The 20,746-nt window shown below is 43.4% G+C and overlaps 1 protein-coding gene across 2 annotated transcripts in view; it reads right to left on the bottom strand.

Annotated features, from left to right (window-relative positions):
- Nucleotides 1-20,746, bottom strand: part of ST3GAL6 (ST3 beta-galactoside alpha-2,3-sialyltransferase 6) — a 323,183-nt gene that overhangs the window by 210,352 nt on the left and 92,085 nt on the right. For both annotated transcript variants that reach the window (XM_082245491.1, XM_082245492.1), the window contains exon 2: nucleotides 3,233-3,367. In XM_082245491.1, the coding sequence (XP_082101617.1) occupies nucleotides 3,233-3,242 (10 nt within the window). In that variant the 5' untranslated portion in view covers nucleotides 3,243-3,367. The remainder of the gene's footprint in view (nucleotides 1-3,232; nucleotides 3,368-20,746) is intronic.

The following is a 20,746-nucleotide window of genomic DNA, read 5'->3' as shown; positions in this document are numbered from 1 at the left end:
AAATAGGCAGTGCAAGTAAATCAAACAATGTCCATAAATGAATTCATAATTAGTGCAAATCCACAGTGCAAACATAAAAAAGTGTCCATCAAATAGATTCCATGCTCCCAGTTGCAAAATAACACCTCCGTGAGTGATAGAAGATCTCGTCTAAGTAGTTATGTGGGGCGGGCGCTGGTGTGATTGTCCAATCAGCATAGAATGCCTGGGGCCGTTCGGCTTTTTAATGAGAGGCATTACGTGCAGACTCCATCCCTACTGAGGAAGTCACCGCTGTGAAGGCATTGACGTAACGCATATAGGGGGCGGAGCCTGCATACCTGACGCTGCATCTCTTCCTGGTATGAGTCTGACAAGCATGCACTGCCAAGTGCTTTCCTTGTGAGTACAGCTATTTGCTTAAAGCGGTAGTATCCCGCTTTTTGACACTTTTACCTACAGGTAAGCCTATAATAAGGCTTACCTGTAGGTACAAATAATATCTCCTAAACCGGCATGGTTTAGGAGATATTTACAGTGCATGCAGCCGCTCACGCGAGCGGCGCATGCGCTCTGAAGGTCCAGGGGGACCTTCAATCTATTTGCCGGGAGCTTGCCGGAAAATCACACCCGCGCGCATGCACGGGAGTGACGTCATCGCGGCTCCAGCCAATCATCGCGCCGGAGCCGTCTCTTCCAGCCAATCACCGCCCTGGAGCCGCCGAACCCGGCGAGGGATCATGGCAGCGCCCGCAGCAATGTCCGGGGGTTTACAACCGCTTTAATAAACCTTCAGAGTCTTTCAAAGCAGAGAGCACTAGATCTGTCTTTATTTATTCCCTATACATGCCATATTATGTCCGGAGGTGATAGGCTGGATTAAGCCCCCCTGGTTCGCTGGATATTCTTTCCTCATTGAGGATACAGGCTGGTAAAAAATATATATATATATATATATACACACACACACACATATATAAAATTTATATAGTATATAAAGACAAAGATTTAAACCAACGTCACATACAATGCAGGGTAAAAAAGGGTGTGTAGTAAAATCCCCCTGATTATTTAGAAGAACATGAACTAGTACAACTACAGTAAAAGCGGTTTAAGTCCGTACAGTAGTAGAAGATTCACAGTTTATACAGAAAGAAACTTGGCATGCCTGTTACTAAATATTGTTCTGTGCTTTTTAATTATCATTGTACATTTGATGCTACAGAGAACTTAGTTATAGCTTAGGCATTTGCTTTTTTCTGCTTGGTGCTTGTAAACTAAAAGGAAACGTAGTTTGTGATTGGCTACCTCAGTAGACATTCTGCAGCCCAATGTAAATGAAAGTTCCCATAGTTTTGAAAAACATTTGACCCATCATTAATTTGTACCATAGGTGATCGACGAACCCCAGTCTGCCTTTTATACCCATTATGGAAAGCCATCATCCTCACAAAACAATCCCAACAGAGATTTACATAGAGGAGACAGACAACTGACTGTAGCAAGGTTTGGTTTACTAGAGTATATACACTGCTCAAAAAAAATCAAATGAACACTTTGAAAACACATCAAATCTCAATGGGGAAAAATATCATGCTGGATATCTATACTGAAATGGACTGGGTAATGTGTTAGGAATGAAAGGGTGTCACATGGTTTGATGGAAATGAAAACTATCAACCTACAGAGGGCTAAATTCAAAGACACCCCCAAAATGAAAGTGAAAAAATGATGCAGCAGGCTAGTCCATTTTGCTGAAATTTCATTGCAGCAACTCAAAATGGTACTCAGTAGTTTGTATGGCCCCTGCGTGCTTGTATGCATGCCTGAAAATGTCGGGGCATGCTCCTAATGAGACGACGGATGGTGTCCTGGGGTATTTCCTCCCAGATCTGGACCAGGGCATCACTGAGCTTCTGAACAGACTGAGGTGCAACCTAACCATGTTGGATGGACTGAAACATAATGTCCCAGAGGTGTTCTATTGGATTTGGGTCAGGCAAGCATGAGAGCCATTCAATGGTATCAATTCTTTCATCCTCCAGGAACTGGGTGCATACTCTCGCCACATGAGGCCGGGCGTTGCTGTGCACCAGGAGGAACCAAGGACCCACTGCACCAGCGTAAGATCTGACAATGGGTCCAAGGATTTAATCCCGATATCAAATGGCAGTCAGGGTGCCATTGTCTAGCCTGTAAAGGTCTGTGCGTCCCTCCACTGATTTGCCTCCCCAGACCATCACTGACCCACCACCAAACCGGTCTTGCTGAACGATGTTACAGGCAGCATAACGTTCGCCAAGGCTTCTGCCAAGGAACATCTGTACAACGCACAGGGCGCCAGTGGCGGACCTGCCAATTCTGTTGTTCAATGGCAAATGCCAATCAAGCTCCATGGTGCCGGACAGTCAGCACAGGGCCCACTAGAGGACATCGGACCCTCTGGCCACCCTCATGAAGTCCGTTTCCGATTGTTTGGTCAGAGACATTCATACCAGTGGCCTGCTGGAGGTCATTTTGTAGGTCTCTGGAAGTGCTCATCCTGTTCCTCCTCGCATAAAGGAGCAGATACCGGTCTTGCTGATGGATTAAGGACCTTCTATGGCCCTGTCCAGCTCTCCTAGAGCAACTGCGTGTATCCTGGAATCCTCTCCATGCTCTTGAGACTGTGCTGGGAGACACAGCAAACCTTCTGGCACGTATTGATGTGCCATCCTGGAGGAGTAACACTGCCTGTGCAACCTCTATAGGGCCCAGGCATCACTTCATGTTACCAGTAGTGAAACTGACCCTAGCCTAATGCAAAACTAGTTAAAAACTGAAAAGATGAGTAGGGCGGAAAAAAGGGAGCGTCCACCTGTAAAAAACATTCCTATTTTGGAGGTTGTGTCATTGTTGCCCATCTAGTGCACCTGTTAACTTCATTAGCATCAAAGAAGCTGAAAATGATAAACAATCCCCTCTGCTACTTAACTGACCAGATCAATATTCCAGGAGTTTACTTGACTTGATGCTATACTCTGATTTAAAAGTGTTCCTTTAATTTTTTTGAGCAGTGTTTTTACTGCCTTCAGATATGTGTAAAAAAATGCATGTATGAAAGCAAAAATACAATATTAATATACCTAGCAAGGTGCTCAATGTTAGTGCTTGAGAAGTTGGATAGTGTGTGCAGTTCTAACAACCTTCTGAGAGTCTGAGGGGGGCTTAATGCAATCCACTCATCAGAATGAGATAATATATATGTACCTACCTTGATACATGGTACAGAACCACTATTCCAGTCCAGTCAGGAACACCTAATATGAATCTGTCAAATCTTCATTGCAGTCTATGTGTCTGTCTTTCAACGCAGACGTCGTCCACATTGAAACACGCTATTGAGCTCCTATAAAAAAAACAAAATAAATTAGAATATAATAAATATGAAATCCTTAACCTTGCCTCTAAAATGTAAAAATAACACACAACCTAACTGTAAAAAGAAAGTTTTGTCTAGGCCCAACCACTTAGCTTCACACTAAAGCAATCCTCTACCGCAACACTCAACCCCTCTCTACTCTATCTTTTCAAACCCTTACCTATAACATTAAGTTACTTAAAGCAGAGCTCCACCCAAAAGGGGAAGCTCCACTTGTTTACTTCCTATACCCCTCCGCTGCCTTATTTCACTGATTTGACACATCTAATTGATTTTGGGGGGGGAGCGGGTATCTGTTTTTAAAAGGTACCTGCTCCCACTTCTGGGTGACTTTGCTGATATGAAGTCCCCTGGATGTTCGGCTCCCCTCCTTCCCCCGCCGCCGGGCCATTAACAAAGTGCAGTACGATTCATGCATGCGCAGTAGGGAGCCAGCTGTGACGCCGCAAGGCTTCACTGCTGATTTCCCTTACAAGAAATAGCATCGGCAGCACCCGAGAGCCGACTGAAAAATTGGCTGGGATTAAAACCCACTGCATTCCATGACAGGTAAGTGTCCTAATATTAAAAGTGAGCAGCTTCAGTATTTGTAGCTGCTGACTTTTCTAACGAACAGATTGGTAGTTTATTGAATATAACTGCATGGTACAGGCACACAAATGACAGAGTGTGAGATAGCAAACGTAAAAGAAAACAGTCATATAGGTAGAGTGTAGTCAAGAATGCATTAAACACACAGAAATAGCTGCTGGCCTAATTTTTTCGAAGGAGCCTGGATCTGCTCTTTACCTCCCTAAATACATTCTTTATCATTCTTTATCAAAGTCAAAAGTGTCTCATGCAAAAGTTTATATGCCATGCTTTGAGATCATTCTGGGTTGAAATCTTGATTCTAAATAAAAAGCGCCAAGAGCAATATGTCCTCAATTCTATTGTTGAAGCACCACCAACAGTAAAATGCATTACTGGTGCAGTGTGTCCTCCACAGACAGAAAACTATCAGTGCCCACTCACAAAGAGTATTTTCTGACTACCTATGTTTGTAGAGTGCTTTTGATTCCAGAATACCTCATTATTAGCTGTTTCTAGGTAACTGTACGTTGGTCGCACGGGGGCTGGGGGGGTCGCGTGCCCGCCGTCCACGCTATGTGCTGATTCGGTTCAGAACCGATCAGTCATCAGGTCCAGGCCAATGATTTTAGGCCTGTGCTTGGTAATCGGTTCTGATCAATTGCAGAATGTCCTGTGCCTGTGTAATGTACACACAGGCACAGGAAATAAGGCAATCTTCTCTCCTGGAGCCCTTTTCAGTCCCAGCACGAGAGAAGAGAGCATGAACTGCGAGTACACAAGCACTACACTGACACCAGTACACATAGGCACATATTTAACCCCCTGATCACCCCCCAGTTAACCCTTTCACTCCCTGTCAGTGTCACTATATACAGTATACAGATAATTTACTGATCACTGTATTAGTGTCACTTGTGACTTCAGTTAGTGTGAGAGACAGTTAGTGGTAGTTAGAGGCAGTCCCAGATAGAGGATGTATGGCGGGTACCGTAAACCTAAAATTGATTTAACCCCCTGATCAACCCAAGGCAACCCCTTTATTGCCCTGTCACAGTGTCCCTGTTATAGGGTACAGATCCTTTTTCTGATCACTGTATTAGTGTCACAGGTGACATCAGTTAGCATTAACATTAGTTAGCATCAATACAGGACAGCATCAGATTGCCCACCGCATATTTAGTAATACATTTTAACCCTTTGATTGCCAGTGACACACGCACACACACACAACTAAACACCTCCATTACTAGTATAGGGTCTTAACGGATCAATATCTTTGATCTAATCAGGACTATACTAGCATCCCCAATAGTTTAGTATAGTGTTCTCAAAACACAGCGTTAGCAGGATCAGCCCCGACACCTGCAAGCACCTGCATTTATAGCCCCTCCGCCCTTCCCCCAAGAAGTGCAGTATCAGCAGATTACGGTCACTTCCGATACACAGCACACTAAACCACAGCGTTAGCAGAGTGATGCCTGAACTCTGCTAGTAATACAGGAAAAAAAAAAAAAAAGGCTAGTGTGTACAGTTCAAAGCAACTCAAAAGTGAAATAGACCAATAAACAATATAAAAAAAAAAAATAAGTTGCATTATATGCAAATGATAAAAGTGATAATAGCAAAAAATGTAGTGACATAAAAATGTAATTCATGACATTAATATAACAATGTGAATAATAACATTAAAAAAAAAAAGTGATCCATTTACATATATAGGTATACATTTATTAAACTGATTAGTCTTCTCTCAGTTCACTTCTCAGCAGTTCTCAGAGGAAAACGATCTCCTCTGACAACCTGTTTATGAAGCCGAGAACTTCAGTTCGCACAAGGAGAACAGAGGAGAGTTTTTTCCTCTCAAAACGTCGGAGATCCATGTAAAACTGGGTGGACTGCCTGTAATCTCACGAGATGTTATGAGATTACAATGCCGCCCAGTTTAAAAAGTGAAACCAAAGTTTAAAAGAACATGCAATGACATGTATAGACACATGATAACTAACTAAATATACATCATATCTATCTATACACACACATACATATATATGTATATATATATATATATATACACACACAATTATACACATACACACACAAACATCAATCAACACCTCTGAGCTGGAGAATCTGGAATGGAGATATTTCAGAGTAACGGCTGTGAGATCTTTAGATCTCACTTTCATAAACTGGCCGTTTTTGACAGAATGGTCATGTACTGTGATGAGACATGGAGAACATGTTCTCTGCTCTTCATCTCAGCTACATAAACCGGTATTCACCAGAGATCAGTCGTGATCCTGAGGATCACGGCTTTTCTCTCATTCATAAACGGACACCATAATGTGAACACCAACAGGGGCCTCTATCTCCAAAGGAGTATGTAAACACTGATCTCTGCTAGCACTAGCAGTTACATTTTTTGGTAGCGGTTCAAACAGTCCTTGACAAGCAGTTGCTTATTTACTTGTGAGTGATACTAGGTACCTGTAAATTTATTGGCCAAAATGTAGTGAAGAGGCCTACACGATGCTGAGCATGACAGATGAGAGAGATGGGGAAGCCTCACTGCCTGAATCAGGCTCAGTATTCGAACCTGTAGAGAGCAGCGCACCCTGACAGACAGATAGCTCTGACGACGGAGTAGTGGTCCCTGCTAAGGTCGGGTGTACCCAACCCTGTTCTTCTGTTGCTGAGGTGCAACAAACAAAGGGTTCTGTTATGCAGCAGAGTGTCGGTATTAGTGCCGCTCAACCTTCTGGTGAACTAGCAAGCACCAGCGGCCTAGTACATCCTGGTCATAGTCAAACCAGCACTGCAGTAACACTTGGTGATGTGGTGAGTCCTGTAAGTGCAGTTCAAGCTAGTGCGGTGGCTAGCACAAGTAGTATCCCGCAGCCACCAATAATTCAAAGACAGGCCCGCAGAGACCAAAGTGTCCTTCCTGATGCGCTTGCAAATCCTGATTGGGAGCCCACCACTTCTGCAGCGCCTGTACTTCCCCCATTCACTGGCTAACTCGTAATTCAGGTGGAAATAACCAATTTTACTCCCCTTGGTTTTTATGAGCGTTTTTTTACAAAAGATCTGTACAGATCTATTGTGGACCAAAGCAATTTATATGCCAATAAATTCATTGACGCAAATACAAATTTGACCATTGGCAGAGAATTTGCATGGAAACGTATCAATGTTTCTGAATTTAAAACCTTTCTTGGCCTATCCCTCCTCATGGGCATTACTAAAAAGAGTGAGTTGTGGTCATATTGGTCCACTGACCCAAGTCATCATATGCCCCTGTTCTCTGCTACCATGACCAGGACTAGATACAAGCAAATTTTGCGGTTCAGGCACTTCAGTGACAATTAATTCTGTCATCCTCAGGGTGACCCTGGATATGACCGGCTCCACAAAATTTGGCCCCTCATAATTCACTTCATCCAAATGTTTGCAGCCTTGTATACGCCCCAACAAGCTGTCTGCGTTGATGAGTCCCTGAATACATTTTCTGCCCGCCTTGCTTTCAAACAGTTTCTCCCCAGCAAGCGTGCCAGGTATGGGGTCAAGATGTAGAAGCTCTGTGACAGGGCAAAAGGCTATACAGTAAACCCCGGCTCCATCGCGGTTCAGTTTTTGCGGTCCCGGTATATTGCGGGTTTTTTTGTAATGTTATTTTACTATATAAATCATTAAAAATGAAATATTTTTCTGTTTTCCATAGCTCTTGCTATGTCTCTCAGTATCTTTTATGTGTTTAAATGAGTTTCTATTGTTTTAAAAGTGTGTTTAAAGACCTTAAAATGCTTTTACACGTACAGCGACAGTAAAAAAAACATGCCTACAATGCATTTTAATAGGGTTTTTCTATTTCGCGGATTTTCACTTTTCGCGGCTGGGCCTGGAACGTAACCCCCGCAATGGAGGGGGGGTTTACTGTACATGTAGTTTTTAGATTTACGAGGGAAAAAATAGCAACGTGAAGTACCCCAATTGCCCAGACTACATAGGGAGCAGCGGCCAGATTGTTTGGGACATGGTAACACCCTTATTCGGAAAGGGGTACCATTTGTACATGGGCAATTATTACACAAGCGTGCCACTTTTTTGGTCACCGTTTTGATTCGAATTGGTACATGTGGCACCGTGTGACCTAATCACTGGGGCTTCCCCCAACACCTTGTAGATTCCTTACTTAGATGGGGGGAGAGAGCCTGCATGAAGTTTAAAAAATAGCTTGCAGTGAAGTGGAGGGACACCACTTCCCCCCTTCCCACCCAGGCCAATTTATAGCTTTTAGCACTGTTGCATTTTGAATGACAATTGCGCGGTCATGCAACACTGTACCTAAACCAAATTTATGTGATTTTTTTCCTACAAATAGAGCTTTCTTTTGGAGGTATTTGATCACTGCAAGGTTTTTTCTTTTTTGCTAAACAAATTAAAAAAGACCGAAAAAAAAAAAAAAGTTTTTTGTTTATGTTATACAATTTTGTAAATTGATACGTTTTTTCCTGCACTGATGAGCACTGATGAGGCCGCACCGACAGGCACTGCTGAGGAGGCACTGATGGGGTGGCACTAATATGCGGCACTGATAGGCAGCACTGATATGCAGCATTGGTGGGCACTGATAGGCAGCACCGATGGGCACTGATAGGCAGTACTGATGGGCACTGATAGGCGGCACTGATAGGCAGCACCGATAGGTAGCCCTGGTGGGCAATAATGGGCACTGCTGGGCGGCACTGATAGATGGCAATGATGGGCACTGGTGGGCAGCACTGATGGGGAGGGCACTGGCGGCCAGCACTGATGGGGAGGGCACTGGAAGGCTCCCTGAGCCCTGATTGCCATTCCTGGTGGCCATGGTGTTGGTTCTTGTGGCACCCCCCCCCTCAATGCTCTGATTACCAATGCAGACCCCCACCCCCCTGTCAGGAGAGCCGCAGATCGCCTCTCCTCTACTCGAACTGAGGAAAGCCGATCAACGGCACTTCCTATTTACTATGTGACCAGCTACTCACAGTGACACACCGCAGCAACGATCGCAGCCCTGCGTGCCCCCCGGGGGGTGCGCAGAGCGCATTATCCTGCTGCCGTCATATGACGTCCGGTCAGGATAATGCAACTATCCTCCCCGCCGCCATTTGCCTATAGGGCAGGCGGGAAGTGGTTAAGGGAAAAGGAGAAATCTAGAGTCCAATGGACCCCAATTATTTTTAAAAAGTGTACCTGTCACTATTTATTGCTATCATAGGGTGTATTTAAATTCCCTGTGATAAAAATAAAAATGATAAAATATAAATAAATAAAAAGGGACGGTGTCAAAATAAAATAAAAAAGCAAAAGAAATAAAAAAAAAAGAACAAAAAATATTCAAGCACCCCTTTCCCCCCCAGGCGAACGCAAGCATCGGTTTGGTGTCATATGTAAACAGCAATTGCAGCATGCATGTGAGGTATTGCTTATATTTTAGCAAACAATTGGGAAATATATAGTGCATTTGTGCATTAAATATAATTTTTTTTTCCCCCACGAAAAAAATTGCGTTTAGAAAATCTCTGCTCAAATACCATGACAAAAAACTGCAACACCCACCATTTTGTTCTGTAGGGCCTCGGTTTTAAAATATATATAATGTTTGGGGGTTTAAAGTAATTTTCTAGTAAAAAAAATAATAATTTATTCATGTAAACAAAAGTGTCAGAAAAGGCTTGGTCTTCAAGTGGTTAGAAAAGTGGATGATGGGCGAAATGCCAGGACAGTTCAACCCCCCCCCCCAAATCCTTTTTGGAAAGTAGACACCCCAAGCTATTTGCTGAAAAGGCATTTTGATTCCATTAAATATTTTATATTTTGCCACAAGTTTCAGGAAAAACTGGATTTTTGTCTTACCGCAAAATCCTTTTTTTCTGATGTTCATTGATGGACACCGCTCCATATCTTTTTGGACCCTTGGGGTATGCTGCCCCCTACAGGAGTAGGACACTAGGCGGAAAACAATTGACTATGCCCTATAGGGCAGTCCTAGGGGGTATACTCCCACTTCCTGCTATAGGACAGTTTTGTAACAAGCAACGTCAGAACAATACAGAACCAACTCAACAGAGAGCTGGGTGTTGTTTCCGTCAATGAACATCAGAGAAAAGGATTTTACGATAAGACAAAAATCCAGTCTTGCTGTCTGTGTTGATGGGCGCAGCAGCGGGGCTCAGGAGCAAGCAAAAACGACTGCCCCTATGGGAAGCCACTTCCCATGAGGGCACTGGACAGATAGGAGGAGCCAGGAGCGCCGGTGGGGGAACCACGAGGAGGTTCGGGGTCACTCTGTTTCCATTGCACAGAGCAGGTAAGTATATGATTGGTATATATATATATTTTTTTTTTTATTTATTTCCTTTACAATCGCTTTAAGTCAATGACTTAAAGTAGAACTATAGGCAAAACTTTTTTATTTTTTTGCAATCTGTGTCCTATTGGGGAGATTTACTTTATTTTCCTGTCCCACAGCCAAAACAGAACCTTCAAATTAAGAAAATCTCTTGGGGCCCTCAAGGTCACCAGAACTAGTGTCCCCATGGGAAGATTTCCCCTCTATTACTGTTCTGGGGACAACCCAAAACATGGGCTTTTCTTTTACTTTCACTGATAATGGTAAGCAGGACAAATAGAGATAGTGAACAGGGGCAGAGGTATTCTAACCCATCTCCACTCTGTCCAAACCTAAAAAAAAAAAAAGTTTTGCCCTTAGTTGGACTTTAACCACTTACCTACAGTGCACTTTCACCCCCTTCCTGCCCAGACCGATTTTCAGCTTTCAGCGCTCTCACACTTTGACTGAGAATTACTCAGTCATGCAACACTGTACCCATTCAAAAATTGTGTCCTTTTTTTCACACAAATAGAGCTTTCTTTTGATGGTATTTAATCACTACTGGGTTTTTTATTTTTTGTGCTATAAATAAAAAAAGACTGAAAATATTGTGAAAAAACGCATTTTTCTTTGTTTCTGTCATAAAATTTTGCAAATTAGTAATTTTTCTTCACAAATTTTGGCCAAAATTTATACTGCTACTTATCTTTGGTAAAAATAACCCAAGTAAGTGTATATTATTTGGTCTTTGTGAAAGTTATAGAGTCCACAAGCTATGGTGCGAATCATTGAAAATTGATCACACTTGATCACACCTGATGTACTGAAGGCCTATCTCATTTCTTGAGACACTAAAAAGTCAGGAAAGTACAAATACCCCCCAAATGACCCCTTTTTGGAAAGTAGACATTCCAAGGTATTTAATAAGGGGCATGGTGAGTTTTTTGAAGTTGTAATTTTTTCCCACAATGCTTTGCAAAATGAAGATTTTTTTTTTTATTTTATTTTTTTTTACAAATTGCCGTATTAACAGGTTATTTCTCTCACACAGCACATGTATACTTGCAACTACACCCCAAAACACATTCTACTACTCCTTCTGAGTATGGCGATACCACATGTGTGAGACTTTTTCACAGCCTGGCCACATACAGAGGCCTAACATCCAACCAGCACCGTCCGGCATTCTAGGAGCACAAATTTCACATATAATTTCCTGACAACCTATCGTACTTTTGAAGGCCCTGGAGCACCAGGACAATGGAAACCCCTATAAAATGACCCCATTTTGGAAAGCAAACACCCCAACGTATAATTTTTGAGGCATAATGAGTCTTTTGAATATGTCATTTTTTTCCACAAGTTTTTGGAAAATGTGGAAAGAAAATGAAAACACATTTTTTTTTACACAAAGCTGTCCATTTATGCAATATTTCTAACACATAGCATGTACATAGCAAAAATTGCACCCCAAAATACATTCTGCTATTCCTCCTGAGTATGGCGATACCACATATGTAACACTTTTTCACAGCCTGGCCACATACATAGGCCTAACATCCAAGTAGCGCTTTACACAAAGTTGTCCATTTATCCACTTTAAGACTGGGCCTATTTTTGACACTTGGTGTTTACAAGCTAAAATCATTTTTTTGCTAGAAAACTACTTGGAACCCCCAAACATTATATATTTTTTTTTAGCAGAGACCCTAGAGAATAAAATGGAGATCGTTGCAATATTTTTTATCACACCATATTTGCGCAGCAGTCTTCCAAATGCGATTTTTTTGAAAAAAAATCACTTTTTTGATCTAAAAAATAAGAAAACAGTAAATTTAGCAAATTTTTTTTCCATAATGTGAACGATAATGTTACGCCGAGTAATTAGATACCCAACATGTCATGCTTCAAAATTGCGCATGCTCACAGAATGGCGCCAAACATTGGTACTTAAAAATCCCCATAGGCAACATTTTAAAAATTTCTGCAGATTACTAGCTTAGAGTTACAGAAGAGGTCTAGGGCTTAAATTATTGCTCTCGCTCTAACGATCGCGGCGATACCTCACATGTATGGTTTGAACACCGTTTACATATGTGGGCGGGACTTGCGTATGCGTTTGCTTCTGCGCGCGAGCTAACGGGGACAGGGCGCTTTAATTTTTTTTTTTTTTTTTTTTTCCTATTTATTTTATTTATTATTTTTTTATTTTTACACAGTTTAAAAAAAAAAAATGTTTTGATAATTTTTATTCCTATTACAAGGAATGTAAACATCCCTTGTAATAGAAATAGGCATGACAGGTCCTCTTTATTGTGAGATCTGGGGTCAAAAAGACCTCACACCTCACAACTACACTAAAAAAGAAAAAAAAAAAAAAAAATTGTTGAAAGAGGAAAAAAAAAAAAGCAAAAAAAAAAAGGCGGCCCTTTAAACCGGTTGCTAGGCAACGTCTTTTGACGTAGCTCCGGTCCTCCAAGACCATAGAGTTGAGTGAGGGCCATCTTGCCCTCACTCGACTTCCTGTCTCTGAGGATCCGGGACCGGATAATTTTCCCCGCTGCCGGCGGGTCCGGTAAGCTGGGAAAACGTCTGGGACGCGGCAGGAGGGGGGGGGGGGGCACCTCTTCCCCTGCACCGTAAGGGTAATTCCGCGGCGAATCCGCCACTGGGACCACCCTTATCTGAAAGCCGACCGCCCGCCGTTTCAAAAAATACCGGGGTTATGGGGGCTATCTTCTGCCATAACCCCAGTATTTAGCTTTTAATGGCCGACGCATATAGTCGTTAGGCGGTCAGTAAGTGATTGCATGTATATGGCAAACAGGTGACGATGACTGATGGGGTGACAGGTGACGATGACTGATGGGGTGACAGGTGACGATGACGGATGGGGTGACAGGTGATGATGACTGATGGGGTGACAGGTGATGATGATTGATGAGGTGACAGGTGACGATGATTGATGAGGTGACAGATGACAATCACTGACCGGGTGACATGTGACGATGATTGATGGGGTGACAAGTGACGATCACTGATGGGGTGTCAAGTGACGATGATTGATAGGGTGACAGATGACGGTGACTGATGGGGTGACAGGTGACGATGACTGATGGGGTGACAGGTTACGATGACTGATGGGGTGACAGATGACGATGACTGATGGGGTGACAGGTGACGGTGATTGATGGGGTGACAGGTGACGGGGCGATGGTCACTGATGGGTGACAGGTGACGGGCGATGGTGCACGGCGGTACTGATGGCAGTCTCTGGTGACCGGTGAACTTTAGGCTACATTCACATGTGAGCGTAGCGATCACGGGCAGAATCACTGCGATTCTGCCCGCGATCCAGAAATCATTGCAAATGGCGGGACGCCTGTGCGTTGCCCGCTGTGCGATGTTGCTGCGATTTCCGCCTGCCGAATCGCGGTAACATCACGCAAACAACGCATGACGCCCCAAAGAAACTCTTGTACTTTTTTGGGCGTCATGCGATGTTTGCGCGATGTTACTGCGATTCGGCAGGCGGAAATGGCGGCAACATCGCACAGCGTTTGGGGTGCTATTGCAAATCACGGGCAACGCACAGGCGTCCCGCAATTTGCAATGATTTCCGGATCGCGGGCAGAATCGCGGTGATTTTGCCCGCGATCGCTGCGCTCACATGTGAACGTTATGGGTGTCAATTTCTGGGCACTGATGAGGTGACTGTTGGGTGACAGGTGACATTGGGGGGGGCTGAGGACTGTGTGGGGGGACCTTTATTACTGTGATTTTAGTGTGATTTTACTTTGTACATGTGTACAGAGCAGTAACTCACTATTTCTAGCTCTTCTCCCCTCATACTGGAAACTGTATGAGGAGAGAAGAGCTAGTAACAGTCAGTTACTGCTCTGTGTTTACATTTTGTGATCGGCTGTGAATGGATTCACAGCCGATCACATAGTAAACAGTCACTGTCAGTGACTGTTTACTACCGCCGGTGACAGCTGTGTTCCTACGGAACACAGTGCCACCGACATGACCGCGCTGCGCGCTCCCGATCGCGCATGCGCGGTCATCTCCCGGCCGCCTCCATTGTGATCGGCTGTGTCATTGGAACACAGCCGATCACGTGGGAAACAGCCATGCCTATTGGCTGTTTCCCCCCTGCCGGTGACCGCCTGTGTCCCGGGGACACACCGACACCGGCAGTGCACGGCGGCGCGCCCGCGATCGCGCGCCTGCCGTGCTTGAATGGGCGGACGTCATATGACGTCCGCCCAGGATAATAGCCGCACCGTCCCGCCGTCATATGACGGCGGGCGGGCGGTAAGTGGTTAAAGAACAAGTGAAGTGTATATATAAAGTTAGATGGTATACCAACCAGGGAATTCAAATTTTCAGAAAGAAAACCCTCTATATTTCTCTCAGGAAAGGTAAAACAAATAAAGAAAACATGCACCATGCCCACCAACCATATCCAACTATTATTCTATAGATTTATTTAGCTTTCCCAAATAAAAACACAGAGAGGTGAACAGTGAACGGCTGACCAAAGTATTTACAAAATTTCACTGGAATTGTAGTGGTCAGTTTTGAACATTTCCCCATTTATAAAAAAATAAATAAATAATATCATAAATAAATAATATACATAAAATCATGTCAAAGTAGTGGAGGGACTACTTTGAAGTCGGTGCAACTTCAAGTCGCACAGATATGAATGGTACTCATTGGAAATAATGGAGAACAACTTGTCATGCGATTTTGCAGTCCAAAATCCCATGACAAGTCGCACAAGTGTGAAAGGGGCCTTAACAGAGGCTTTCCGGCTGTGGAAACAAAAAATATATAAATAACAATTACCTGTCCAGGGAGCCCCCGATGTCAGCACCCCAGCCAATTTTGGGATCGGCTGCCGGGTGCTACCGCCGCCATTCACTCTAAGGGAAACCGGCAATGAAACCTTTCCTACTGACCATGCGCAAAGCGCGCTGCGTGTTCTCATTGGCTTGGCGGCAGGGGAAGGAGAAAAGGGACGGAACTTCACAGGGACGGCGCCACTGCGCTATCTCCCAGAAGTGGGGAAGGGTACCTGTCAAAAACAGGTACCCGTTCCCCCCTCCCCTTTGAAAGGTGCCAAATGTGGCACCGGAGGGGGGGAGGAAGCAGATGAGCGAAGTTCCACTTTTGGGTGAACTCCGCTTTAAAAACTTTCTAAAGACTACCATGAAAATCTTGGCAATTTCCTCCTTGCACCTTAAAGTGATTGTAAAGTCTCAAGGTTTTAAGGTGAAAAGCGTTCTGTGCTGCAGCTCCCCCCAGACCCCCCTCCTTGTTCTTGCCTGATCCCGATCCAATCCAGTAATGTGCACAAGCGCAGCTGCTCCAGCCTCTGTCTCTCTCCTCATTGGACAGATTGATAGCAGAAGCAGCCAGCTGCTTTAAATCAAATCCAATGATACGGGAGCAGGGGGTGGGGCCGTGTCAATTGACGCAGCAGCGGGACTCAGGAGGGAGCCTGCACGGGTGCCCCCAGCAAAAGCGGCTTTCCATGGGGCCATCCCATGAAGAGGCGGGGCCTGGAGCACCAGCTGGGCACCCCCAGAAGAAGCAGATCGGGACTGCTCTGTTCAAAACTATTTTTACAGAGCATGTAACTGTAGGCATGTTTGTTATTTAAAAAAAAAAACAAGGGTTTAGAACACCTTTAGTGCTTAGGGAAACGAAGGACACCTTAAAAAGGAAAAACAAGCAGTACTCTATACCACTAACATCACAATATGGAACATCTTCTGAAGCAATGCCAACAAAATTTTGTTGGAACTAGGCAGAAGGGTCTTCGATGTTCTGCAAACATTACCCAAGTTGGTAACAGGCCAAGGTATTAAAACCAGTTACCGTATGGGAAAATCATCAGAAAATTTAAGGCAAATAAAATTCCCTTTTCTAGTGCACCCTACGCAATACTGTTTATAACCAATGTCAACAGCACCTATGCAGAAAAGGAAAGGTTTGACCAAGGAACTGAAGACTGAAAATGTAAAACCCTGCTCCATCCCACTCAAAAAATTCAGTTTGGGGTTTATTATTCTTTAAATAAATATCCAGATCCAAAACTGACTAGGCATTTCAAAGCTGTAATCTAACAGTACCTGGACATATTCATTCATCTTTTCTGAGCATTCCAGGTAGTCCCGTATCCCAGCACACTCTAATATCAACTGCTAAGAAAGACTTCCCTGCAATGTCAAAGGCTAGATGTCCTGCACTTTCCTATTGGCCAGTAAAGTTGTCCATCATAGTCTCAGACCAATAGGAATGTTCAGAAGACAGTGGGCTAGTCCTCAACAATGGAGAGTTGTGTCAAATGGGTAATTTTTTTTTTCTTTTGGGGGAGGGGAGGGATTGACACAGGCCGACACTGCAGGATTCCCCCTCCCATGTATGTGAAGGGAGCAGTCTGGATGGTTGGAGATCTGTTGGCGGCCCAATATCTAAATCTATGGTCTATAGCCAGGTTTGCCTTTTTTTTTTTTTGTTAGAAAGGTACCGTATTTATCGGCGTATAACACGCACTTTTTCCTCCTAAAAATGGAGGGCAAAGCACCAGTGCGTGTTATACGCCGATATAGTAAAAAAAAAAAAAAAAAGCCGGGCAGCGCTGAGAGGAAGAGGAGGGGGGCGGGCCGGGCAGGGCAGAAGGAAGGATGAGCGGCTGCTGTCATAGGAAGTCCCGCCTCCTATGATAGACAGCACAGTGGCCCAATGCCGAGATACAGGATGTGTGACGTCTATCATAGGCGCCGGGACGTCAGATGACAGCGTCGGCTCGTATTCGCTTCTCCTCGCACGGCCCGCCCCCCTCTGCCTCAGAGCTGCCCGGCTTTTTTAAAAAAAGTAATGTAATGCAATGTAATGGCGCTGGCGAGGCTGCATTGGGGACACTTGCGCTGGCTAAGCTGCATTGGGGACACTTGCGTTGGCAAGGCTGCATTGGGGACACTTGCGCTGGCTAGGCTGCATTAGGGACACTTGCGCTGGCTAGGCTGCATTGGGGACACTTGCGCTGGCTAGGCTGCAGAGGACACTGTACTGGCGAGGCTGCATTTATGGACACTGTGCTGATGAGACTGCATTCATGGGCACAGGTAAGACTGCATTTGATTAAAAAAAATAGTTCTGAGTTCAATGCTGTTTATATAAAATTTTAAGCTTTTTTCCTAAAACTTCCCTCCTAAATGTGAGGTGCGTGTTATACGCCGATAAATACGGTAATCATTTAGAACTCCCAAACGTATATATATATATATATATATATATATATATATATATATATATATATATATATATATATATATATATATATATATATGAGTCTTTCATTGAAACATTGTTCAGACTTTGAATGGAGATGTACGTGCACTTAAGCAGAGCATGGCCAAGAGAGTTTTATGGAGGCAGCTGGACAGGCAAGACAAAGTTTAATACTGGAGAAAACTAAATGTAAAGAACTCCTATAAAGTGACCATGTCACTACCTGTCAAACTATAATGCTATGCCAAAAAAGAACATTGACTATGTCTTAACTCCAGCACAATGCTACTCCCTGCACCACATACTGTGGTTTCTCCTACAGGCTCATACGTCATATAGTGACATACAAGCTGGGAATACAGCGTGTATCTGGAGGTACAGGTATATAGGTGTATATATATATATATATATATATATATATATATATATATATATATATATATATATACACACACACACACACACACACTCAGAGTTGGGTAAGACCCTCTGCTAGGGAGCTGCAAAGTGCTGACATTAGAAGACACAGCCCAATAGAAAAGGTTAGGAAACGGGTTATTCCCGTAGTTTGAAGACCCCTGTTTTACAGGGTATGGGTAGTTTACATGTCACCCTGATCACTTCAAGGAGTTGGAAACGTAATATGCATGCTTATTTTGATACCACTCACCCAATGCAGTCTATGTATAAAAAGTGTGCTCCACAACTGCACTATTAATTAAAATCATTATTATAAAAATAGACATGGCGACAAAGTAGTTAAGATTCAGCCCAAGATGACCAGTGTAAGAATAAAAGGAAAATTCTGTAATTATAACACTTTGTTCTCTTCCAGACACAAAGCAGCCAAAATTAACTTCCTCCTAATACATGCCAGCCACCTCTGAGGTTTCCATTTCATAAGTTTTGCATTTAGTTCTGGAAGACATCAGTCACTCTTGCAAACAAGGCAGAGCCCAACAATGCCAGACTTTTGTTCATCAGGAGTCTTGGGAAAGTACTACCCAAACAATTGCACTGGCAGCACTCCAAACATTAAACACAATTATATATTGTGTCAGAAAAGTAAGATGGCAAATGATGAATACCATTCTGAAGCAGAGTGTCTCACATACATTCTGTTACCAAGCTGATGAATTTCCTTGCTTTTTATCTTGAAAAATAAAAACCAAAAAAAAAAAAAAAAAAACACAGTGAAAATTGCAGCCGATTAACTTAGAACTCACAAGGTGACAAACAGATGCCTTTTTTAAGTGCACGGGTCATATGTATGAAATGGAAAACCGAACACCCTTCTATAGCCAAAAAGTAAGGTGCTGGAGGGAGGAGGAAGACCAACTTTATAAGATCAAGTCAGAATTTGGCTAAATACAGCACCCCCTTGCTTTTTACTCATTTTGCTTTATTAACCACTAAATTTAGAAAAACACATGAAATGCTTAACCACTTAAGCCCCGAAAGATTTTACCCCCTTCCTGACCAGGGCCTATTTTGCGATTCGGCACTGCGTGACTTTAACGGACAATTGTGCGGTGGTGCGGCACTGTATCTAAATTAATTTGACGTCCTTTTTTTCCCACAAACAGAGCTTTCTTTTGGTGGTATTTGATCACCTGTGAGATTTTTACTTTTTGCGCTATAAACAAAAAAAGAGCGTTTATTTTGAAAAAAATAACAAATATTTTTTTATATGAAATTCCCCCCCAAAAAAATGTAAAAATCAAATTTTTTTTTTAATTTTTGGCCAATTTGTTTTCTGCTACCTATGTTTGGTAAAAAAAAATCAGAATAAGCGTATTTTGATTGGTTTGCGCAAAAGTTATTGCGTTTACTAACAAAGGGAAAGATTTCTGTCATTTTTTTTAACGAGTAATGGCGGCGATCTGCGATTTTTTTTGCGGGACTGCGACATTGCGGCGGACAGATCGGACCCTTGACTGACATTTTTTACACTTTTGGGGGTACCAGTGACATTACTGCAGTAATCAGTGCTATACATATGCACTGTTACTGTAAAAATGACACTGGCAGGGAAGGGGTTAATTTTATTGGAGAGGGAGGGGTTAATGTGTTAATGTATGCCTGGTGCTTACTGACGTGTGTGGGGGGAGGTGACTGAGTGACACAAGGACAGATCACAGGTTCAGCTACGCTGAACCCTGCAATCTGACCCTGCCTGTCACTTAGGAGATCCGCCCGCTCTGTTTACACAAGCAGGCGGATCTCCAAACTAGATTATCCGACGATCGGGGAAGAGTAGCGGCGATCGCCGCCGCTGCTCCCCTGGCCCGACTCCCGCTGTGACTGAAAACAGCGGGAGCGCGCCTCCGGCGGGCCGAGAGAGGGTAATGTCTGGTGACGTAGACCTACGTCGCCAGACGATAACGAGCCACTGTGCCGCAGTAGCAGCACAGTAAGCAGTGGGGAAGTGGTTAAATACAAAAAAGGCAGGGGTATTTTTTCATAAATTTTAACTAAAACCTGCATATCAAATCTTTCTGATTGAGGGCTAGTTCACACCACATGCAGTCCAGTTTATTGTCTGCATCAAAAAACACATGGAAAGTTGGTTATATAGTTTCTAAAGGCATAGTTTACACAAGTCAGTAATTTCCAGAGCATTCAAGTTCCACAAAAGAAAAAAAGAAAAAAGAAAAAGGAGAACATGCTGCATTTTTCCCACATTGGACTGTACTGGAACGCAATAAAACACATAAAAAATGCATCGGAATGCACTGGAACGTATCAAAAAGGCTTTAAAAATGCATTGGATCCCAGTACAGTGGAATATCTGCTGGATATACCCACAAAGGGCAAAAGATGACCAGATGGGGCAAAACTAAAAAAGACTTAAGCACACATTTTCATACTACTGAAATGAAAGATCAAAAAATTGTTCCCCGACCACAGATGAATACAGAATACTGGCCATAGAGAGGGCAGTTAGAGGTGCACCACATCCTATCACACTCTGTCTGTCCATCATTTGGGAGTCAGCCTAGCATGTAGGTTTAAGCTACAGAAGCAAGAAAAGAAGCCAGGCACATCTAAAAGATTGCCATCACTTCCCCTCGACGATCTATAAAATGGTATAA

This window comes from Pelophylax lessonae (assembly GCF_965119305.1).
Source record: "Pelophylax lessonae genome assembly, chromosome: 2".
Taxonomy (NCBI): Eukaryota; Metazoa; Chordata; class Amphibia; order Anura; family Ranidae; genus Pelophylax; species Pelophylax lessonae.
The sequence above is the reverse complement of the archived record's forward strand: the minus strand, read 5'-3'. Positions and strand labels throughout refer to the sequence as shown.